Below are 25,250 nucleotides of genomic sequence, written 5' to 3'. Positions count from 1 at the left end.
CACACAAAAATAAAATTCTCATAGCAAAACTCTAGTTTTGCCAATTTTCTTTTCTTGGCCACAGCAGGCAGCTTGTGGGATCTTAGTTCCCTGACCAGTGATCACACTTCTGGCATGAGAAGGCAGATTCTTAACCACTAGACCACCAGGGAAGTTATACCAATTTTCTAGGAAAACATTAGGCAGTAATTTCCAATCACCATGAAGAGTCATACTCTAGTATTTGCCTAATTTTTCAGTAATTTTGGGTGGTGGATATAAATGTCATATATAAATTTATGAAGTAAAGTAAAAGAAATGGAAAACCCTATTGCCACAAGATTTCTCATTTTGTCTCCCTTCCCCCACTAAACCAAAATTGAATCTAGTTCAATTGAAAACCACTGTAGCAAGCACGCTTGACTGAATACTGCCCTCTAGTGGCAATGAATGTAAACACTCTGGTTTATGCTGGAATCAGGAACCAAGAGTTGGAATTCAGGGTTGGTGGTACCATACAGGAGAGGAGGGAGTCAAAGGCTCCTATCACTTAAATTTCTGCATGGTGTAACTGTGTAAAAGACGCCCTCTTCTGCTCCACCTAAAGTTGCAAACTCGAGTCGCCCAGGCTGGACCAGAGGCCACCTCTTCCACAAAACTCTGGCCCTAAATATATGCGGTGAGCCAGGCCTGTGCTCGCTTCCCTTGGAGCACTTGTTGGTTGGACTGTGTTCCTCTGCTCTGCAGACTATGGGATCAGGAAGCGCAGAGCCTGGCCCAGTGCCTGGTACTTTGTTAGGTGCACTGTATATATATATATATATATATATATATATATATATATATATATATATAAACTATTTAATTATTGGGCTTCCCTGGTGGCTCAGATGGTAAAAGAATCTCCCTGCAGTGCAGGAGACCTAGGTTTGATCCCTGGGTTGGGAAATCCCCTGGAGAAGGGAATGGTTACCTACTCCAGTATTCTTCCCTGGAGAATCCATGGACACTATATATATATACAACATATTTATGCATCATATATGTATAGATTAATTATACATCATATATATTACACATAATTTATGCAATAAAATGCATGAATGGCAGAGTAAATGTTTATCACTTTACAACGTCAGCTCCAGAGAATGAGAGTTCTACTCATCTGAAATCATTTTCTAAATGCGGAGGATGCGGTATGGGGTCGCACAGAGTCGGACATGACTGAAGCGACTTAGCAGCAACAGCAGCAGCAGCGATGCTCTGCTCACACCCTGCTTCAGGAAGGAAGAGCATTTTCCTCAGCTGCTGGGAACCCCTGGGAGAAGACTTTCAACCCAGGAAGCTAGGAAGCCCTGGGAGAAGATCTTCTACCCATAGCCTTCTTTGGAGATTCTATCAGCTGATGGGACAATTGTAGACACTGATTGTATCGGCTTCATTCAAGGTCATACCTCCCCCGGGGCAGCCGTGTGCAATGACTGACAGATGTCAGAGTGACTTATAGCATCATATCTGATTCCTGAAGACACTGTGATGTCTCCAAGGTCTGGCCTCAGGGACCTTCTTCCCCAAACTTGCCCCATTCTTCGTGTATGCTCAGTCATGTCCAGCTCTTTGTGATCTCGTAAACTGGAGGCTGCCATCAAGGCAAACACACTGTTCTCCCCTCCCTTCCTACTACTTGGGATACACCTTCGGTGCTCCTGCTCCTTCCTTTCAGGAAGCTCCGCTGAGCATCATAGATTTAAAACCTGTAACCTAGGGACTTCCCAGGTGGTCCAGTGGTTAAGACTCTTTGCTGCCAACTTGGGGGGAGTGGGCTTGAATGCTGGTCTGGAAACTAAGATCCCCTGAGATCCCACATGCTGTGTGGTGCAGCCAAAACATCAACCAACCAATCAATCAAATAAAAAGAAAACTGTGTTTTAAGCTGTGCCCCTTGCCCCTGTGCCCCTCTGTGACTCACATGGTTTCCTGACCTCGGTGCCTGCCTTCCTTCCCTTGGCAGATGTTTTATTGATGCTGCTTGTGGCATCCCATTGCGAGATAGATGGTCAACAAGTCCTGAATCTCCCTCAAAGTTTTCAGACAAATACTTCCCACCTTCACCCTCTCCCTGTCAATTCTACTTAGGAAGAAGCTGCTAGAACAGGGTGGGTCAACACCTTCTGTAAAGGGCCGGAGAATAAACATATGAGGCTGTGCAGGTATGGACGAAAAATGTCACCTGCCTTACTGGGAAACAAAGGATATTGGAGCCATCAAACCTTTAGCCACTGCAGCCTGCATCAGACTATACACACCAAGGGGATTCACATTGGAGAAAAGTGGGATACTGGCCCTAGACAGCTAGGTGCATATCAAAGGAGTGATTTCAGTGAATCCAGACTCTTACATCTTCCTATACATAAGTGCTAAATTCATTAACTTGACATGTCTGATTTCCTTTTTGACAGTCATCTCTTAATGTTCTGACTACCTGGTTTCTGTTCTAGCTCTTCTCTTACCTCTTTGGAGCAGTGTTTCAGAGCTATCTGAGAGGCTGCCTCCCAGGCTTAACTTCTCAGTAAGTCTGCCAAACAAAGCATAATTCTCAGCTTTTGTACATTTTTTTTGCCAATGGACATGGGCCACAGAGTCTATGGTGCAGCTTTTCTACTCTGTGCAAAAGCTGCCATAGAAGGTACTTAGACGAATGGGCACAGCTGGGTTCCTGTAAAACTGTATCCATGAAACCAGGCAGTGGGCCAGACTTGGCCCATGGGTCATAGTTTGCTGACCCCTGTCTGAGACAGTTGACATCTGCTCCCAGCCTAGCTTGATCTATGACAGTCCTGCCTGACTCATGTCCCATGTTGTCTCAGGCTTGTTCTCTGTGATCTTGACCTGTGTCATCCACATGGTGTGTACAATACCTGTAATGACTTGATGGTCATCTATTATTTCTTAACTCACCTGAAGTAATAAATTACATATTGACCTTACTCTATTTTGCCTCTCTCCAAATTTGTTGAAAGCCACACATAACCACTCAGAGTTATTGTTTAGGTGCTAAGCCATTTCTGACTGCAGCTTTGTAGACCACCATGTTCCTCTGTCCATGGGATTTCCCAGGCAAGAATACTGGAATGGGTTGCCATTTCCTTTTCGAGGGAATCTTCCCGACCCAGGGATTGAACCTGCATCTCCTACATTGTCAGGCAGATTCCTTACTCCTGAGTCACCGGGGAAACCCTCATTCAGAATAGCATTACTCATTAAAAGGAGTTAACTGGTTGTTTTTATTCCTGGCCATGTGCTGGTAAGAAGTTTGGGACTAAGAGGCACCACGAGGAAGGGAAGGTATCAGGGTAGAGACAGTGTCAAACATCTCCATCACGGTAGTAATGTCTTCCTTCCTCTTTAAGCAAATACTTTATCAAGCAGTTACTATATGACAGACACTTTTCTGAGCACTGGGGATAAAGCAGAGAATGGAACAAAACTATCCTATGCTTTCCGGGGATCTTCCAGTATGGTGAGGAGAAACCAGTGACCCTCTAGATTGTCTGGGGGTGATAAGTTTATGGAAAAGAGTAAAGTAGGGTAGAATAGGTACAAACACTATAGGGACAGACACTTAGTTGTGTCCAACTCTTTGTGACCTCATGAACTGTAGCCATAGCTCCTCTATCCATGGAACAGTACTGGAGTGGGTTGCCACTTCCTTTTCCAAAAGGTACAGAGTAGGTGATTAAATAGTTCATCTCACTGAAAGATTTAAGTGAAGAAAAATGTATGGGAACCTCTATAAGTTAATGATCACTCAAGCAAGCAGATTTGGGAGGGAGGCACAAGAGGGAAGAGATATGTGTATGCTTAGAGCTTGTTCACACTGCTGTACAGCAGAAACTAACACAACATTCTAAAGCAATTATACTCCAGTTTAAAAAAAAGAAAGTAGATTTGTTTAACCACAAAACCAAGCAGGCTTGCTTAGCAACAAAACCATGTAATAGAAGCATAAGACACACCCTAAAACAGTAAAACAATGGCAGCATGAGACCCACACCCTGACCAACGAGCTCACCAAGCGGATGATTCCTAGGACACACTCCTCTGCATGCACTAAAAACAAAAATATAAGGAAAAAGTGAGATGGTTTTAACATACGTTACTGCCTTTTTGCTTATTTCCATTGTGCCATGATATCACACCAGGCCTCCCTGTCCATCACTAACTCCCAGAGTTTATTCAAACTCATGTCCATCGAGTCGGTGATGCCATTCAACCATCTCACTCTGTTGTCCCCTTCTGCCTTCAATCTTTCCCAGCATCAGGGTCTTTTCAAATGAGTCAGTTCTTCGCATCAGGTGGCCAAACTATTGGAGTTTCAGCTTCAACATCAGTCCTTCCAATGAATATTCAGGACTGATTTCTTTAAGGATGGAATGTTTGGATCTCCTTGCAGTCCAAGGGACTCTCAAGAGTCTTCTCCAACACCACACTTCAAAAGCATCAATTCTTCGGCGCTCAGCTTTCATAAAAATAAATGAAGCAGAAATAGATGTTTTTCTGGAACTCTCTTGCTTTTTCAATGATCCAGTGGATGTTGGCAATTTGATCTCTGGGTCCTCTGCGTTTCTTAAAACCAGCTTGAACATCTGGAAGTTCACAGTTCACGTACTGTTGAAGCCTGGCTTGGAGAATTTTGAGCATTACTTTACTAGCGTGCAAGATGAGTGCAATTGTGCGGTAGTTTGAGCATTGTTTGGCATTGCCTTTCTTTGGGATTGGAATGAAAACTGACCTTTTCCAGTCCTGTGGCCACTGCTGAGTTTTCCAAATTTGCTGGCATATTGAGTGCAGCACTTTCACAGCATCATCTTTTAGGATTTTAAAAGAGCTCAACTGGAATTCCATCACCTCCACTAGCTTTGTTCGTAGTGATGCTTTCTAAGGCCCACTTGACTTCACATTCCAAGATGTCTGGCTCTAGGTGAGTGATCACACCATCGTGATTATCTGGATCATGAAGATCTTTTTTGTACAGTGCTTCTGTGCACTCTTGTCATCTCTTCTTAATATTTTCTGCTTCTGTTAGGTCCATACCATTTCTGTCCTTCATTGAGCCCATCTTTGCATGAAATGTTCCCAGTATCTCTAATTTTCTTGAAGAGATCTCTAGTCTTTCCCATTCTATTGTTTTCCTCTATTTCTTTCCACTGATCACTGAGGAAGGCTTTCTTATCTCTCCTTGTTACTCTTTGGAACTCTGCATTCAAATGGGTATATCTTTCCTTTTCTCCTTTGCTTTTCGCCTCTCTTCTTTTCGTAGCTATTTGTAAGGCCTCCTCACACAGCCATTTTGCTTTTTTGCATTTCTTTTTCTTGGGGATGGTCTTGCTCCCTGTCTCCTGTACAATGTCACGAACCTCCCTCCATAGTTCATCAGGCACTTTATCAGATCTAGTCCCTTGAGCTATAGGGGAACCCCTAGAATAGATCTATGCTTAATAAAAAGTGTTTTCCTACAGAACGATGTCATGAATCCCCGTGGATTCTGAATTCCTGACGCACTCCTGAGAAGTTCCTGAGAAACACAGGGCTCGTCAACCTTGAGATTTTTGCAGGTGGGAAGCATGAAGCTCAGCGAAGCTAGGGGCCTTTCTTCTTTCCACCTGGCGCTCAGTTTTCTAATCTGAAACATGTGGCGATATGGTACTTCCAGGGCTGCAGTGACGATTAAGAGGCTGAATAAAACGTTTAGCAAAGTGGTTTTCAGTTCAGTTTAGTTGCTCAGTCGTGTCCGACTCTGCGACCCCATGAATCGCAGCACGCCAGGCCTCCCTGTCCATCACCAACTTCTGGAGTTCACTCAAACTTACGTCCATCGAGTCGGTGATGCCATCTAGCTATCTCATCCTCTGTCGTCCCCTTTTCCTCCTGCCCCCAATCCCTCCCAGCATCACTTTTTCCCAATGAGTAAAAGGCCAAATGTGGAATACAGGTTCCGTCTCATTTTCATTCCCTCCCGTTTCCTCCTCCACTTATTCCGCCCTCGGCCTCCTACCCATGAGGCCCCGCTCATCCTCCGACCCGAAGCCTGGATGCTGCCCGCCCTCTCCCGCCCTTAAGACCGGAGCCTGGCACTCCCACTGCGCTCGATCCGCCTCCCGGCCGAGCCCTGCCGCTTCCGGAGCCTGGGACTGGGTAACCACGCCGCCCCGGCCCCTGCAGCCCTCGCACCACCCAGCCCAGCAGGCTGATTTCGGGGTGGGGGTTGGGGTTCCGCCCAACGCGAGCCGGCGTCCCAGCCGCCGAGCCTCCCGCTGGCGCGCCGGCCCCGGGGCCCCTCCCCGCGTCGAACCCCCCCCCCCCCCGCCCCCGCCCCCCGCCCCCGCCCCGCGCCCCCGGCCATCGCGACGCCCTCTCAGAGCTCATCTGTACCAAGACCGAAACTTCCCGCGATTTCGCTCAACCCTGTCTTCAGCGTGGCTAGGTCGGCCTCCCTGCCCCCCCTTTTTTTTCGGCCGCTAGTTCGGGCGCTGCGACTTGGAGGAAACCTGGGAAGGTTGAGGGTTCCCGACGCTTCGAAAGTTTTGCAGGATTTCTGCAATTCACGGAGAGCCCCGACACTAAAAAGCCTGTTGGGTTTTCCTAGGCTGGGAGTGGAACTTTATTACGCAGGCCTGATCAAAAACGCCTTGGCCCAAGGCCAGGCCAGCCAGAGGTGCCAGTGACTTGGAGAGCCTGGCGGCACCTGCCATGGCCCTGCCTTGGCCACCATCCCAGGGGCGAGCGATAGCCACCTAGGGTTCGGCCGCCCGGGTTTAATCTCCGCCCTGCCCCCATCCTTGCTCAGAAAATCTCTTGGCCTGGAGGAGGAGCCCTTCTTAAGATGTTTCCCGGCCTCCCTTTGCCCTTCATCCAGATTATTGGTCGGGTATTTTCTGACCCGTCTCCACCCTGGAATAGGGCCCAGCGGAGCCACAGGGCAAATTACAAAATCCTGCGCCGGAGGTCATTAGTCCAAGCCAGGCGCTGATTTTCTTGGTTAACTTCACCAATTCACCACGTCCTGTGGCAGCTGCTTCTGTTTCTGGGCCTCTCTATCTGGTTTGTTGTTGCTGTTCAGACTCTCTGCAACCCCCATGGATTGCAGAAGGCCAGGCTCCTCTGTCCTTCTTTATCTCCTAGAGTTTGCTCAAACTCATGTCCATTGAATCTGTGATGCCATCCAACCAGCTCATCATCTGCTACCCCCTTCTCCTCCTGCCCTCAACAATTTGACTCTCAGTTTTCTAGGTAGCGCCAGGGGTAAAGAACGCCTGCCAATGTAGGATTCATAAGAGACTCGAAGTTTCATCCTTGGATTGGGAAGATCCCTTGGAGGATGGCATGGCAACCCACTCCAATATACTTGCCTGGAGAATGCCATGAATAGAGGAGTCTGGCAGGCTATAGTCCATAGGGTCGCAAAAGAGTTGGACACGACTGAAGTGACTTAGCACACATGCATGAGTGATGGCCCAGGGGTTAGCTGAGGGAGCTGGGTGTACTTGGGCTTTGCCCCGTGGGGTAATGAGCTTGGAGACTAAGTGCCTCTGGGGCTGGTCCCTCTGCAGGCCCCGGGATCATGTGGTATGTCAGCACTCGGGGGATGGCCCCACGAATTGACTTCGAGGGGGCGCTCTTCTCTGGCTATGCTCCAGACGGGGGCCTCTACATGCCTGAGGAGCTCCCACAGCTGGGCAGAGAGACCCTGCATGAGTGGAGCACGCTCTCCTACCCCAGCTTGGTGAAGGAGCTGTGCAGCCTCTTCATTGCACCTGAGCTCATTCCTAGAGATGACCTAAATGGTGAGCACCCCTCTACCTTTCTACTCTCCCACCTCACTATTCTGCCAGCCCAGACCCCAGAGTTGCAAAGCCATCATTTAACCCATGGGAGAGCCCCATTTTTCCCAAAGTTTGGCTTCCCAGGTGGCTCAAATGATAAAGAATCTGCCTGCACTGTAGGAGACCCAGGTTTGATCCCTGGTTTGGGAAGATCCCCTGGAGAAGGGACTGGCTACCCACTCCAGGATTCTTGCCTGAGGAGCCTGGTGGGCTACAGTCCACGGGGTCACAAAGAGTCAGACATAACTAAATGACTAACAAGTCCCCAGTCATATTTCCAAAACTTTGGAGTTTTTCCCAGACTCTGAAATCCCAGAACTGAAAATATCCTCAAAGAGTTTCATCCATTCCAACTCCCACCCCCAGTGTGGGGAATGCCAGAGTGATCGGCAGAGAATTTGTTTTTAAAAAACCTTTTCAAGACTAGGGATTTCACCATTGACCTTGAATGAGATGCTTGAATATTTGAATATTTCCTTCTTGCATATACTTCAGCATCCCTGGGCTTCCCTGGTGGCTAGATGGTAAAGAATCTGCCTGCAATTCGGGAAACCTCGGTTCAGTCCCTGGGTTGGGAAGATCCCCTGGAGGAGGGAATGGCAACCCACTCCAGTATTCTTGCCTGGAGAATCCCCACGGACAGAGGAGCCTGGCGGGCTACAGTCCACAGGGTTGCAAAGAGTCGGACTCGACTGAGCAACTAAGCACAGCACATTTATAACACATAACACAGCACAGTATATAAAGCAAGATTGCTACTTTATTTCCTCAAATGGTAATTCCAGAAGGGACTTTGAGAGTGTTCTGGACCAGCTCATTTCAGACTGTTATGTGCCTACAGATTGTCCCTGGGAATCTTGTTAAAATGCAGATTCTGCTTCAGTAGATCTGGGGCAGGCCTGAGAATTCTGCATTCCTATCAAGCATCCAGGCTTCCCTGGTGGTGCAGGGGTAAAGAATCTGCCTGCCAATGCAGGAAACTCAAGAGATGTGGGTTCTTGATTCCTGGGTGGGAGAATCCCCACGGACAGAGGAGCCTGGTGGGTTACAGCCCATAGGGTTGCAAAGAGTCAGATATGACTGAGCAACTGAGCATGCATGCATCAAGCGTCCAGATGATGCTAGTGCTGCTGTCCATGGACCAACTGTATAATGTAATCAATAACCTAATGGTGAGAGTTTGAGACTGAAAAGAACTCAGAATGTAGTTTGGGACTTCCCTGGTGATCCGGTGGTAAAGAATCTGCCTGCTAGTGCAGGGGACACAGGTTCGATCCCTGGTCCAGGAAGATTCCACATGCTGCAGGGCAACTAAGCACGTGCGCCACAACTACTGAAACCCGGCTCACCTAGAGCTCGTGCTCTGCAATAAGAGAGCCCACTGCAATAAGAAGCTCGCTCGTGCAACAAGAGGCTAGCTCACTCACCCCACCTAGAGAGTAGCTCACCCACAGCTACTCTGGGTGTAGTAAAAATAAATTAAAAAAAAAACATTCTAAATGTAGTTCAGTGACCAGCACTGATGGCATTGCCTGGGTATGTGCTAGAATTCTCATGACTTCCTCTGACTTACTGATCCAAAACCTGCATTTTAAGATCCCAGGTGACTGGTTTGCCAATTAAAGTTTAAGAAATGCCACTCTAGATGGGCTTAGCTTTAGGTAGGATCCCAAGTTACTGGCATCACAAGTTTGAGATTAAGTAATGCAAAAACAAAGAAACAACTCTATTTTTAGGGAGGAAAATTAGAAGAGATGAGATACTTGATTTGTTTCTGGCATGACTGTTTAACTGAATCTCTACTGGAATACATGCACACAAGAAATCCAAATGGTGAAGAAATCTATAAAGTAAAAAATGAAAGTCTGGCAGCATCAATTCTGCTGTCTGGGAGAATCACTGTCAGGAATCCATGAACAGTTTGGTTCATGTCTTTCCAAACTTTTCCCCCTAAGATAATACAATTGTATTCATACACAGTATCCTTTACGATAAAAATGTCAGCTCTTTTTATCTGGTAACAAGATAGAAAATTCAAATTTAAAAGTGTAAAGAGACTAAGAATGAACTTGGAGGACAAGTGTGTGTGTATGTGTGCGTGCTCAGTTGTGTCCGACTCTTTGTGACCCCATGGACTGTAGCCCATCAGGCTCCTCTGTCCATGTGATTTTTTCAGGCAGGAATACTGGAGTGGGTTGCCATCTCCTCCTCCAGGGGATCTTCCCAACCCAGGGATTGAACCCACATCTCTTGAGTCTCCTGCCTTTGCAGGCTGATTCTTTCCCACTAGCGCCACCTGGGAAGCCCTAGAGGAGGACTAGAGAATGCCGTTTTCACTGTACGATTTCCCTTCCTTCCCCTTGCAGATCTGATTGATCGTGCCTTCAGCAGATTCCGCCGCAGAGAGGTGGTGCATCTGTCCAGGCTGAGGAACGGGCTGAACGTGCTGGAGCTGTGGCACGGGGTCACCTATGCGTTTAAGGACCTGTCCCTGTGCTGCACAGCACAGCTCCTGCAGTACTTCCTGAAGAAGAGGAAGAGGCACATCACCGTGGTTGTAGGTGTGCATCATGGGCATGTGCCCCGGAGCCCACAGTGCCCCAACTGGCCGGTGTCCGCCCAGGGGGTGCCCTCCACCGATGTCTCCTGGGGAGTGTATTACTGATTCTTCTAGAGCGGCTTTCTTTAAAAAACAAATTGATGTATCATACCATGTGAGTTTCAGGTAGACAGCACAGTGATTCAGTTATATGTATTTATTGTTGTTGTTTAGTCGCTAAGCTGTGTCTGACTCTTCTGCGACCCCATGGACGCTATCTAGCCCACCAGGCTCCTCTGTCAGTGGGATTTCTCAGTGTTACAAAATGTTGAGTATAGTTCCTTGTGATATACACTAGGTCCTTGTTGGTTATCTGTTTTATACATGTGAAGTGCTCAGTTGTGCCTGACTCTTTGCGACCCCGTGGACTGTAGCCCACCAGGCTCCTCTGTCCATGGGATTTCCCAGTCAAGAATACTGGCTGCTGCTGCTGCTAAGTCACTTCAGTCGTGTCCGACTTTGTGTGACCCCATAGACGGCAGCCCACCAGGCTCTCCCGTCCCTGGGATTCTCCAGGCAAGAATACTGCAGTGGGTTGCCATTCCCTTCTCCAGGAGATCTTCCCAACCCAACAATCAAGCCTGTATCTCTTGTCTTTTTTTTGCATTGCAGGTGGATTCTTTACCCCCTGAGCCATCAGGGAAGTCCTGTTTTAAATATATGTATATATATGTTAATCCCAACCCCCTAATTTGTAGAGCAGGGTTCTTAACGTTCTCTTGTGCCATGGACCCTTTTGACAGACTGATGGGAGGCTATGGAATCTTCTCAGAATAATAATATAAAAAAATAAAATATATAGATGATATGGTGTCAACTTAACAGGTGCCTTGATTTGTATCCATAGGTCTCTTGGAGGTTCAAGGACCCCAGGTTAAGTACTGGATTCCTACCCCCCAGGGTATCCCCTCACTTGGCAACTGTGCTTTAGGGGCCAATTTCTTTCCATCTCCCTTTGTCTAAAGAGGAGGGTTCCTCCTTCTTCCCATCCAGGAACTTCTGGGGACACAGGAAGTGCTGCCATTGAGAGTGTTCAGGGGGCAAAAAATGTGGACATCATTGTTCTGCTGCCCAAGGGTCACTGTACAAAGATTCAGGAGCTCCAGATGACAACAGTGCTAAGAGAGAACGTCCATGTGTTCGGAGGTGAGTGTTGGGACTAAGGTTCTAGGCACAGCGTGGCCCTGCATTGAGTGGCTCTATGTTGGGAGATGGACTGGAACCAAACTAATCAATTGTCTAGCTGAGCATTCTGCCTCCTCTCCCTTCTCTCTCCTTCCCTTCCTTCATCAGTCATATTTTGAGGTTGGTATATGCCTCGACTTAGCCCTAAGTAGGCTCGTGGCTACCCAGTCTAAGAAACTATTGGAGGTGACTGGTGCATAAACCATTACTAATAAATAGTACATCCAAGGAAGTGCAGGTTTAAATCCATACCCCAAAGAATGCACATTCAACCTGTTTGTGCCATGTCTGCAAGGCAGCCACCCAGAGCCATAGCCTGAGCCAGATGACTTGGATTTTTTTCCAGGGCACTGAAGTTCAGAGGGCAAAAACACATTGCCCTCTGAGAGAATGTGCTGTTACATGTTGGCAGCTCACACCCTCCCTTGCAGTGTTGAATCAACTAATGCATTTGGTTAGCAGGTCTAAGTAAAATAGGAAGCTACTCAGTGGTACCTATGGCTCGTGACTCCTACTTCCTGAGCCACATCATGTATCATAGCATTTTATGCTTGCAGAAAGGCAAAAAAAATCTTAACATCTGGCCATCTATTCTGAGCACATTTAATCATTATGAAGCCCCAGAGTGTAGGAAGGCAGGGTGAGTTTGAGTGGAGCCATACTTTTTATTGTGGGCTTCCTTAGTGGTTTAGACAGTTAAGAATCTGCCTGCCATGTTCAATCCCTTGGTCGTGAAGATCCCCTGGAGAAGGGAATGGAAACCCACTCCAGTATTCTTGCCTGGAAAATTCCATGTACAGAGGAGCCTGGCCAGCTACAAACAGTCCATGGGATGGCAAAGAGCTGGATCTGACTGAGCAACTAACACACACTTGTATACTTTTTCATTTCTACCTGTCACACCCCACTGCACCCCAGGGAGCCCCAAGGAAGGGAAAGGAAAATGAGCGATAGAGATCTTGGTGAAGTTTTATGCACTGTGGCCTGGAGCAAGCTGTCTAGGTAGCCTGACTTGGTTTGGTCACTTACCTAGCAGGATAACAAATGTAGTAAGAGAAAACCCTCGTTCTATAGCTGACCTGGCCTCCTGTTATAATCCCATAGATGATGTTTCATATAACACCAGTTTTGTCAAAGACCAAAAACACAGTGAAAACAACTGCTACCCAGGGGAGTAGTGTGAGTATTCTTTGTCTATTTGTCGAGAGCAAACAAAAAGCCTCTTCTGCTCTTTCCTTTAGCAAACCCATGTACATTCCAGTGAAAAGCGTATTGCTTAGCTAAGGCAAGTGTTGGCAGAATTAACCTTGGTAATTCATTGCCCATTTCTGGCCGCATATTGGGCTTCCCAGGTGGTGCCAATGGTAAAGAATCCACCTGCCACTGCAGGAGATACAAGAGATGTGGGTTTGATCCCTGGGTTGGGAAGATCCACTGGAGTAGGAAACGGCATCCCAGTCCAGCATTCTTGCCTGGAAAATTCCATAGATAGAGGAGTCTGGCAGGCTGCAGTCCATGGGGTCGAAAAAGAGTTGGACGTGACTGAGCAGAGCATCTGACTACATTTTCCTGCCGTCATGGCAAGATTTTAATGCGCAAGATTCAGGGTCCTAAGGGTTCCTAAACCCTAAGCACCAGAATTGCTATTTATGGATCTGCGACTGTCTTTGCCTAGAATCAGATCAGAGAACAGCTTTTTGTGCCTCTGTTCTGGACCTGCATCCTTCTCTCCTTGTATAGAGATGTTGGAAGGCTTTTATCTAAGGGCGTGTATAGAAGCATCATTCCTGATCATGAGTCGGAGAACAGTGCATAGTAGGAAAATGTGGCAGATATGTGGATGGTGATAAATACGGTATGTCATAAATGTGCATAAATTAGTTTTTATTTCAAAACAGTACCATTCAAGTTCTTCCTTTCCTTTCTGGAATCTTCTGACTTGGTTTCCAGGAGGATATGCATTAGTTCAGGAGCTAGCAGTGGGTGTGTGTTTTCCCCTGGACTAGGGAGCTCAGGGAGCAGAGATGGGTCACCTGGATTATTGTGTCTTAGATACTGATGTTTTCTGAAGTCATTAATATCCATTGTACATTATATACTCAATTCTTCTTAAGCACAGGATAATCAGCCAATGCTAGTTATATATTATTTGGGTTGTTTTTACCTGGAAATAACAGAAAACCTAACTCAGACTGACTTGAACAGGGATATTTTCCAGCTCATGTACCCGTAAGCCTAGAAATGGAACAGGCTTCTGACTGGTTGTTTCACTGCCTTCTGGGAGCCAAGTATTCTTGGTTCCATCTTCCCCAGTTCTCAAGGTTTTTGTGGTTCATGATGGTTACTAAAGGTAACCAAGTCTCTCTTCCTGTGGCTGTCTCTTGAAAGCAGTGAATCTCTCCCTTGAACCCAGCAAATATCCGCCTTGTAACACTGATCTGGAGAGCCCTGCAGTCTCAGTGCTACTACCTGATGAAAGGGGAAGTGACTGGTAACCTCCACGCCTACTCTGGCATTTACCCCCAATAATCTTGTCCCCCTCTGGCCTCCAAGTTTGGATTTAATGGAGGAATAGACCCAGGTTCTGGATAAGAGATTAATGTTGGCTTGATTGCTGGTTGGGCTGGGTTGAGGGGTGCAACTTGGACTAGGCGTCAGTTTGCCCAACAATTACCCAATAATTCATCCATGAATTACAGTGCACACACATCCAGCTTAAGGAGAAATCCTGCCCATATCAGGTTCCCTGCCACATAGGAGCCAAGGGCAGAACCTCCACCCTTTGATCTAAATGAGGGAACAAGGGCAGACCCCACAGAAAGAGCAGCTCTTTCCCCTCAGCCCCTAATGGAGAACCATGGAGTAAAGCTCAGCCTCTCACCATCTTCAGTTCAGTTCAGTTGCTCAGTCGTGTCTGACTCTTTGTGACCCCATGAATTGCAGCACGCCAGGCCTCCCTGTTCATCACCATCTTACAACCTAATAAACTATCCTGTCCTTGTTCCCAGAGCCTGGGGAAGAGGGCATGGACTACAAAGAGGAATTCTTCCCCCGGTGTCCCAGAAGGTTGATATTTAATATCTAATTTTAGATAATGGTGGAAACACTGGAAATGTGACCACAAGGATATGAGCCATGTGTTGAGTGAAGGTCCCAGTGGGATGGGCTCAGTCTGAAAGGCTTTGGGGCACATGCTGACCATCTGGGGGTTCTCCATGTTCCTGACAGCTCCTTCTCTCTCCCCTGACAGTGGAGGGTAACAGCGATGAGCTGGATGAGCCCATCAAGACAGTGTTTGCTGACGTGGCCTTTGTCAAGAAGCACAACTTGATGAGTCTGAATTCAATCAACTGGTCCCGGGTCCTTGTGCAAATAGCCCACCACTTCTTTGCTTATTTCCAGTGTGCGCCATCCTTAGACATGCACCCTCTGCCCCCTGTGGAGGTGGTTGTGCCAACGGGGGCTGCCGGTAACCTTGCAGGTGAGGAGCCCCCTGGACAGAAATGGGCTTTCCAGAAAAATGCCCATGGTCCTTGTCCTCCCAGCCACCCTTTGGCTATAACCTAGGTTGGGTCTTTTGTTGTTTAGTTGCTTAGTCATGTTCAACTCTGCAACCCCAAGGATGGTAGCCCACCAGGCTCCTCTGTCCATGGGATTTCCCAGGCAAGAATACTGGAGTGGGTTGCCATTTCCTTCTCCAGGGGATCTTCTCGATCCCGGGATTGAACCTCGGTCTCCTGCATTGGGAGGTGTATTCTTGATCACTGAGCCACCACGGCCAGGTTGGGTCCTAGGTGATGGGGAACTACACAAAAGAACCTTCCAGAAAATGTCCCCCTGACTTCCTGGGAGGATGTCCCGGCCTTTTGCCACAGCGGGAGGGTAACAGGTTAACACCAGTGTGCTCAGCCGCCTGATCTGATGTGGCGCTCAGCAGAGTGTGGGGAGATGAGGTGAAGGTTCAGCTGCTGTTCCTGGATGGCAGAGCCCTCTGCCAGGAACGTGGACTTTCCTCCCAGCCCTGGCCAGCTCCCTGCTCTGAGGATAAGGGCTCACCTGGCACAGCGTGTTCTCAGAGACCGTGTGATGTGGAAAGAGTCCTGGACTTGGGCTTCTGGCTCCAGGTCTGTCCTTTACTAGCTGAATGGCTGACCCTTAGGCTCAGCTCCTCGGCCATCAAAGGGAGATTGGACTGCTTATCATATCTCTCAGGACGAGGTGCAAATTAGATTCTCTGTGTGTGTGAACTTTGTGAAGATTGAGTGCTATAAAGCTGCGTGGCATAAAAATCATTTCCTGTAATTTATAGGAACGTTGATCAAGCACTGACACGTGTCAGGCAGTGCTCTGAATGCTTCCCTCATATCAGTTCATTTAATCCTCACATGGGCCTATGAGGGGCACGATACTGTTCCTTTCATTTTACAATGAGGAGGCTGTGGCACAGAGAAGTCCTTGGACAGCCTGTCCTTGTTTATGCACTGGTCAGTCCCAGGGCCAGGATGGTAGCCCAGGCAAGCTGGCTTCAGAGTCTTCGCCCTCTTGAACTTATGAGGCTGCCTCTTGATGGACCTGACTTTTTTCTGATGGCTCTGTTAGTGGCATCGCTTCTGATGGGTGCTCAGTTTGGCTTAGGTGAGCCCATGAAAGCATCTTAGTGCTCAGGAGTCTTTCTGACTTCAGCTAACACAGGGATGGAAAAAAATGAGCAGGCTGTTAGACAAGGACGGTTCAGCCTTCTTCCCCATCCGTGGAGTGAAGCCCACCACACTGCCCATTTACATCACCCCCCAGGAAATGGTACCACCTGCCCGTGCCCTGTATCTGCCACAGTGCCTGGTACAAAAGCCACGTTTGCAGAGGGATCTCCGATCTAGCCCCGCTCCGTCAGGAACCAGCTGCTTGGCTTCAAGCCCCTAGACCTCCTAAGCCTCCGTTGTTCCCCTGTCATACAGGATATCGTGGCATTTCCTGAGGATCTCATGAAATAAGGCTGTGAGCATGCTTTGCAAACCTGAGTGACATTGGGTGGTGTGGGCATCCCTAACTCCTTTTACTTACTCATAGAGATAAACTATTCATGGGAATAGGAACCTTCCTAAACTCGATACCTCTGGGCTCTCCATCTCTCAGGGTGAGGCATTTTATTTGTTTCATGCAAACAGGAGCTGCTGTTAGGGTGGACAGTGGCTGCTGGCCCGTCCTCCCTCGGCCCCTTTCCAGGAGACTCAGTCTGAAAGCACTGGTTCTTAGTCTGGGGGCTCAGCGTGTGCTCCAGACTTAGACAGACTTCTAAGTTCACATCCTCACTCTGCCACTTAGCAGGCTCTGAAAGTGAAAGTATTAGTAGCTCAGTTGTGTCCGACTCTGTGACCCCATAGGCTGTAGCCCGCCAGACTCTTCTGTCCGTGGGATTCTCCAGGCAAGAATACTGGAATGGGTTTCCATTCCCTTCTCCAGGGGATCTTCCCGACCCAGGGATTGAATCTGGGTCTCTCAAATTACAGGCAGATTCTTTACCATCTGAGCCACCAGGGAAGCCCAAAGCAGGCTTTGGGTGGGTCATTTCAACTTCTCAGAACCTCCGTTTTCTCTTCTGCAAATGGTGTGTGTCAGTACCTGGTGGGGGCAGGGTTTGGCATGGAGAACAACATCAGGGCACAGTAACCCCCTCCTACTCTTTCCTCCCTTTTTTGTTTTGGTAGCAGTTTTATTGCTCTATGATTCACATACCATACAATTCACCCATTTTAAGTATTCAGCTTAATAATTTTTAGTGCACACAGATTTGTGCAGCCATCACCATAATGTTTTAGAGCATTTTCATCACCCTAAGAGGAAGCCCTGTTCCCATTAAGCACTCATTCCCTCATCTATCCCAGCTTTAGGCAGTCACTAATCTATTTCACTTCCATAGATTTTCCTATTCTGGACATTTTATGTAAATAGAATCATTCAATATGTGGCCTTTTATGTCTAGCTTCTTTTCACTTAGCATAACATTTTCAAGGCTCATTCATACTGTAACACATGTTAGTACTTTATTCCTTTTTATGGCTGAATACTATTTTATTGTATAGATATATCACATTTTGTTTATACATTTAAGAGTTAATGGACATTTGGTTTGCTTCGGTTTTTTGGTTATGAATAATGCTGCTATGAACATTTGTGTATATGTGTTTGTGTGAATCTGTTCTCAGTTATCTTGAGAATATACAAACAAGGAGTGGGTTTCTGGGTCATACTGGAACTCTGTGCTTAACTTTTTGAGGAACCGCTGGACAGGTTTCCAAAGTGGCTGCAATAGTTTACACTCCTACTAACAGTATATGGGGGTTCCAATTTCTCCACATCCTGACCAAGACTTGTTATCATCTGTCTTTTTGATTCTAACCATCCTAGTAGGTATGAAGTGGTGTATCATTGTGATTTTGGTTTGTGTTTTCCTGATGACTAAGGATGTTGAATGCGCTTTGCTGGTGGCTCAGTGGTAAAGAATCTACCTACCAATCTCTGGGTCAGAAAGATCCCTGGAGGGGGAAATGGCACCCCACTCCAGTATTCTCACCTAAAAATCCCATGGACAGAGGAGCCTGGTGGGTTACAAATGTTGCAAACGAGTTGGAGACCACTTAGTGACTAAACAACAGCAACAGTGATGTTGAGTATCTTTTCATGTGTCCATTGGCTATTTGTATATCTTTTTTGGAGAAATATCTACACAAGTCCTTTGCCTATTTTTTATTTGGATTATTTGTATTTTTATTATTGAGTTGTAAGAGTTCTTTATATATTCTCAGTTCAAGTCTCTTATCAGATATACGATTTGCAAATGGTTTTTTCCTATTCTGTGGATAGCCTTTTTATAGTGATAAATTGATAGTGTCATTTGAAACACAAAAGCTTCAAAAAGCACAAAAGCTACTAAATTTTGATGATGTTCAGTTCATCTATTTTTTCTTTTGTTGTCTGATTTTGGTGTCATGTCTAAGAAACCATTGTTCTCCTCTCATAAGCTGGGTGCATCGCTCAGAAGATGGGGCTGCCCATTCACCTGGTCGTGGCAGTGAACAGCAATGACATCATCCACAGGACCGTCCAATGGGGAGACTTCTCTCTGTCCGAAGTGGTCAAACCAACCTTGGCGTCAGCCATGGACATTCAGGTGGGATGTGTGTGCAGGTCTGCCCCAGGTGTTGGTTGGGTGGAGGTGGACAAGGGCTGAGGTCAGCATGACCCCTGGGACCCTGCCTCTCTGCTCAGGTTCCCTACAACATGGAGAGGATCTTCTGGCTGCTGTCTGGCTCTGACAGCCAGGTGATAAGAGCCTTCATGGAGCAGTTTGAAAGGACAAAAAGTGTGCGTCTACCCAAGGAGCTGCACAGCAAGGTCAGTCACCACTCACACACCGTGGAGAAAGGAAAGGGTACAGCCACGAGACCAGACCTGGGGTTTGAAAATCTTTTCAAGGAAAGGAGATGCTTGGGTATTTTTTTGAGTACTTGCTATGAGCCTCACACTTCTGCAGTTTATGAGGATTTAATTTTTGAATGGGGAGAGGTGGTTGGTTTAGAGGTTATTGGTTTAGAGTTAGATGCACGTAACTCCAAGCCAGTTATGAGACCTTGGATTAGTTTCTTAAACTCTGTGCCTCAATCTCCTTATCTGTAAAACGGGAATCATGAGAATGCCTGCCTCATGGCATTGTTGAAGATTTAAGTCCATCAAGCGCTTTATATAGTGCCTGGGAATATAGGGCTTAATATGTGTGTGTGTGTGTGTGTTAGTCGCCCAGTCGTGTCCGACTCTTTGCGACCCCATGGACTGTAGCCCACCAGGCTCCTCTGTCCTGGGAATTCTCCAGGCAAGAATACTGGAGTGGGTTGCCATTTCCTTCTCCGAGGGCTTAGTATAGTAACTATCATTATTTTATTCATTATTATTGTTGATTTCCAATAATAACAACTGGAAGCCATTTTCTCTATCCAGTATGTGCAGAGACTATTGTTCAATTAACTTAAAAAAAAAAATAAAGGAGAGGGAGTTTCTTGGCAGTCCGGTGGTTGGGGCTCTGTGCTTGCACTTCAGGGGACCTGAGTTTGATCCCTGGTCAGGGAACTCAGATCCTGCAAGTCACAGCACTGCCAAAAAATTAAATTAAAAAAATAAAGAATAAGGAGAAATTTTGTCTCCAAATGGATAGGAGTCTAGGGCTCAGTTGCTCAGTTGTGTCTGACTCTTTGCGACCCCATGGACTGTAGCCTTCCAGGCTCCTCTATCCATGGGATTCTCCAGGCAAGAATACTGGAGTGGATTGCCATTTCTGTCTCCAGGGGATCTTCCCGACCCAGGGATCGAACCTGGGTCTCCTGCATTGCACGTGGGTGCTTTACCGTCTGAACTACTAGGAAGCCCTCTAGGGAGGGATTGCTTTTATTTTAATGTAACCTGGTGATGGAAACTTATTTAATATCAAAGAAGGATTTCATATATTGAATTTGACTATAATTTAATTTTCTCTACCACAATCCTACCAACTGGTCATCCAGACTGTGTATACGTCCAACAACAAGGACCTCACTACCTCACGTCAGCTGTAGTCATTACAAAGTTCTTTATGTCAAGCCAGAAACTGTTCCTTCTAGCTTGTGTACTGGTGAGCTGATTCCCATGCTTGAAGAGAATCTTCCTTTACCTGCTAAGCCTTCCTGGTTCCTTTAGGTACATGGCATAAATTGCATGGCGTAATTTTGAGTGGTTAATGTCCATCTTAAAGAGTTGTTCCCAGAACTAGATACAGTTCTGCGGACTCAGTCACTCATACAGACTGGTGTGGACTTTGTCTTCTGGAATCTGTGCTTCTTTTCCTCTCTTTTTTTTTGGCCGTGGCCTGTGGTTCCCCACTGGCTATCAGCCCTGCCCCCACACTGCACTGGAATCCAGGAGTCTTAACCACTGGACCACCAGGGAGTCTTCCTATGCTTCTTCGATGCAGCCTGTTTTAATCAGTTTGGACTGCTGTAACAAAGTACCACAGACCGGTGACTCATAAACAATACAAATGTATTTCTCAGAGTCCCAGGGACTGGAGGACCGAGGCCAAGGTGCAGGCATCAAGGTCAAGGTTGGATTCTGGTGAGGGCCCCTTCTGGGTGGTAGTAGGCCTCCTCCTTGTATCCTCATATGGCGGAATATGAGACACTAATAAAGATACTAATTCCATTCACGAAGGCTCCACCCTCATGACCTAATTACTTCCCAAAAGCCTCACCTACAAATACCATCATATTGGGATTAGGGCTTTAACAGGTAAATTTGGTGGGAACACGACTATGAAGACCATAACACAACTAAAGTTCAGCTTATTTAATGGTTTGTTTTGATATTCCTTCTCCTCATGTAAATGAGATGCTACATGAAGACAGACACCGTATCCCCTGGTCCTTCATTCTCTCCCTGGCTGTACATGTAGAAGTTACTCCATCTGCTGAAACAACATTCATTCATTCATTCATGTTACTTACCGACCATGAGCCAGGAACTGTGCTTGGTGCTAGAGATACAAATATAAATAAAACACTCATTGTCTGCTGTGAACCATAATGGGTCAGGAAGATGTCTAAACAATTTATAATAAACTGTGGTTTCTATTGGGCTTCCCAGGTGGCACAGTGGTAAAGAATCCACCTGCCAATGCAGGAGGCATGGGTTCGCTCCCTGGGTTGGGTAGATCCCCTGGAGAAGGGAATGGCAACCCACTCCAGGATTCTTGCCTGGGAAATCCCACGGACTGAGGAGCCTGGTGGGCTACAGTCCATGGGGTCGCAAAGAGTCGGACATGACTTAGCAACTAAACAGCAGCAACATGGTCTTTATTGACTGAAGTTGATTATATTCATGGTTTCTGGCACAAGCAGTGCATTTTCAGAGAATGATCAAATAAACCATCTACACCGAGGGAGCACTGAAAAGGGAGTCTTCCTTTTTCTGAGGTAGTGGGCAATTTTCCTAAAGGAAAGCTGGAGATCTGGGTGGAAACTGATGCGAAGCTATTCCCACACCCACAGGGAGGGGGTGCACTAACAGCAAAGCTCTAGGAATGCTTGAGGGCCCTTAGCCTGTGTTTCCTGCTGATTCAGAGCCAAATTCTAACCAAATGTATTGACCTGAAACTCAAACGTGTGCTTCCTCTAACTTGAGTGGATCTGTTTAAAACTGGGGAACATGGGAAACTAGCTTTTTCTCTGAGCTGAGTGTGAGTCATTCAGTCTGAACATTTCATTTGAGTTTCTGGTGTGTATCCAGATGGTTGTATTGGGTGGTGGGTTTTTGGTCACCTCCTGCCCACTTCCCCTCAGCTTTCGGAGGCAGTAACCTCTCAGTCAGTGTCGGACGAGGCCATCATCCAGACGATGGGCCGCTGCTGGCAGGAGAACCAGTACTTGTTGTGCCCTCACTCGGCCGTGGCCGTGAGCTGCCATTACCAGCAGGTGGACAGGCAGCAACCCAGGTACTGGTGGTGGGCGCCTGAGTGTCGGGGAGGGGGGACCCCTTGGGACCTCTCTGGGCCCATCCTCTTCCCCAAGCAAGGGGCACAGGAATGTGAACAACTTGCTTTTTTTGGGGGGGGGGGAGTGCCCCACATGGCGTGTGAGATCTTAGTTCCCTGACTAGGGATCGAACCCAGGCCCTCTGCAGTAGAAGCACAGTCTGAACCACTGGTCCACCAGGGAAGTCCCACAAATGGGTTTTATGAGCATAGTGGGTGCTGAGTGAAGGTGTGTGCTGAGACTGTGGTCCCGGAAGAGGGAGCTGGAACTCCAAAAAGGAGAAGCAGTTGGCTAGCAGGGTCATTGCAGAGATGAATTCAAGGGACCAAACCTGTTTTTTTCCCTCTCTCTCTCCACCCTACCTCTAACCTTCCCCTGTTCCTTCTCCCGCCTCACCTTCTTCCGGTACCTGCCCCACTATCTATTGTCTTCCACCCCCTGTTTTTACCTCCCCTCTCTCCCCAGCCCTCCCCGCTGTTGTCTGGCTCCCGCCTCTGCAGCCAAGTTCCCAGAGGCCGTGCAGGCTGCTAGGCTGACCCTGGACACCCCGGCCGAGATCCTCGCCCTGGAGCACAAGGAGGCACGCTGCACCCCAATGCGGAAGGGCGACGACTGGACACGGATGCTCCGGGACACGATTGAGCACCTGAGCCAGCAGTGGCAGGGGCGCTTCCTGAATCTCCCGTCATAGCCCTGCTGGAGATGGCTTCCTTTAGGCCTCAGACCCCGGGAGGTGTTCCCTGTGAGCCGCCCATTGCACCTTCTCCCCATTAAGGGTCTGTGCAGGAGGTTCTCGGGGGGCTGCTCCAGGGGTGGGGGTCTGGAGCCAGCGGGCGTGCTGTCTGATGTTGCGCGGACCCCCTGGGAGGCGGGGAGGGCTCCTGCAGATGTTGCGGGGGGTGCACGCCCGCCGCCGGGCGGTGCAGGAGCATTGCTGCTGCCTGTGAAAGTTTCAGTTGTAAGAACGTGCCCGCCAGTGCAGGGGCACAAGATTGATCCTGGTCCAGGAAGACCCCACGTGCCAGGGAGCAGCAAAGCCCCGGCGCCAACTCCTGAGCCTGGGTGCCTGGAGCCCGTGCTGCACGAGAGAGACCGCCATGGTGAGAAGGACTGCAAGGAAGAGGAGCCTCCGCTTGTAGCAACTAGAGAAGGCCCGAGCAAAGCAACAAAGGATAAGTAAATACATACATACATAAATAAAAAGTTGAAAAAGAAGTCGAGTTCAGGGTCAACCTTGACTCTAAGATTTTGGACCCCAGGCCCTAAAACCTAAGCAGGTGGGGACCGCTGACTCCATTAGTACAGGTCTGGCTTGAGTCTTAGTTTATCTGGTCCCCAAATCAGATCAGAGGCCTTGGCCTGCCTTGTCAGAGGCTTTGTTGTTGTGTTTAGTGGATAAGTTGTGTCCCACTCTTTGCAACCCCATGGACTGTAGCCTGTCAGGCTCCTCCTGTCCAGGGGATTCTCTAGACAAGAATACTGGACTGGGTTGCTATTTCCTTCTCCAAGGGATCTTCCCAGCCCAGGGATCGAACCTGTGTCTCCTGCATTGGCAGGCGGATTCTTACTATCTGAGCCACTAGGGAAGCCCAACATATGTGTACTAAACTATGTATAATTTCCCTGGTAGTCCAGTGGTTAAGACGCCATGCTTCTAATGCAGAGGTGCAGGTTCAATCCCTGGTCGGGGAAGTTCATATAGTGTGGCAAAAAAAAAAAAAAAAAAAAAGATATATATGTATATAAACTACACAAACTGTGTGCTAAAATAGACATGAAGAAATAATAACAGCACTTACATTTATCTCTTCTCCCCCCTTTCCAGTGGATTGCCTATGGGCCTGTCTTTGGTAGTCATGGTTGAGCACCATGCCTGGTGTATTCTGGAACCAGCAGGAACAGGGACATAGCTCCCCTGTGATTGCACATCTACCAGATACTGTGTAATGACTCTCAAAGTGTGGTCCTTGGGTTTCCCCAAAATGCAAAGTCCCAGCCCCCATGGCACCCCACTCCAGTACTCTTGCCTGGAAAATCCCATGGACGGAGGAGCCTGGTAGGCTGCAGTCCATGGGGTCGCTAAGAATCGGACACGACTGAGCGACTTCACTTTCATGCATTGGAGAAGGAAATGGCAACCCTCTCCAGTTTTCTTGCCTGGAGAATCCCTGGAATGGTGGACCCTGATGGGCTGCCATCTATGGGGTTGCACAGAGTTGGACACAACTGAAGCAACTTAGCAGTAGCAGCAACCCCAACCCTAGAGCACAGCAAATCTGTGGACATAGGTGGGGTGTCTTCAGTCCTTACAAATGCCCCCACATAAGTTTCCACCCTCTTAATTTCAGGAAACCCTGGTAAGTTTATAAATAACTGTCTTTTACAGGGAGATATGCTTTGTTTCCACAAGGGCATGCTTTCTTCCTGCTACTGTTTTTATGATCTAGCCTACACTGCCCAATTCAGGAACCACCAAACACTTGTTGAGTCCTTGCAATGTGAATAGTCTGAACTGAATTTTAAAATTTTACATTAATTTACATTTAAATGTCAAATTACTTGATTCAGTTATTGGAAAACTTACGACTGGAAAAATGCAGGTCATGTTGGATCTGCTTTTTCAGCTATAAAATTTATGAAGTACATAAAATACTTTGTTTTGGAGTATAGTTGATGAATGTGTTAGTTTCAGCTGTACAGCAAAGTGATTCAGTTTACATATACTATACATGTGTCTGTTCTTTTTCAAGAAGATTCAGTGTTCTGATTGAGATGTACCACAAGTGTAAATTACATGTTGGATTTCAAAGACATCTAATGAAAAGAATCTAAAATATCTCATTAGTAATTTTATATCAATGATCTGTTGAAAGGATGGTGTTTTTACGTATTAGGTAAAATAAAATATAATATTAAATTAATTCCATCTTTTTCCTTTTCTTTTTCTAAGGACATTTTAAGTTGTATATGGGGCTTGCCCTTGTGGCTCCCAGTGTATTTCTAGAGACAGCAGTGATCTAGAGCTTAACCTTGGCTTTGTGTGTACATGAA

The 25,250-nt window shown here is 47.3% G+C and overlaps 1 protein-coding gene across 2 annotated transcripts; it reads left to right on the top strand.

The window, feature by feature from the left end:
• On the top strand, positions 6,052-24,276 carry THNSL2 (threonine synthase like 2). 2 transcript variants are annotated; one of them, XM_005686693.3, is made up of 9 exons: positions 6,052-6,174; positions 7,590-7,823; positions 10,229-10,423; positions 11,455-11,607; positions 14,897-15,127; positions 18,666-18,814; positions 18,913-19,038; positions 22,008-22,159; positions 22,665-24,276. In XM_005686693.3, the coding sequence occupies exons 2-9, from the start codon at positions 7,601-7,603 to the stop codon at positions 22,888-22,890; spliced, it is 1,455 nt and encodes a 484-aa protein (XP_005686750.3). In that variant the 5' UTR covers positions 6,052-6,174; positions 7,590-7,600; the 3' UTR covers positions 22,891-24,276. The 2 variants fall into 2 exon arrangements, with proteins under 2 accessions (XP_005686750.3, XP_005686751.3); XM_005686694.3 differs by lacking the exon at positions 14,897-15,127.

Source organism: Capra hircus, chromosome 11, assembly GCF_001704415.2.
Source record: "Capra hircus breed San Clemente chromosome 11, ASM170441v1, whole genome shotgun sequence".
Classification (NCBI taxonomy): domain Eukaryota; kingdom Metazoa; phylum Chordata; class Mammalia; order Artiodactyla; family Bovidae; genus Capra; species Capra hircus.
The sequence above is the reverse complement of the archived record's forward strand: the minus strand, read 5'-3'. Positions and strand labels throughout refer to the sequence as shown.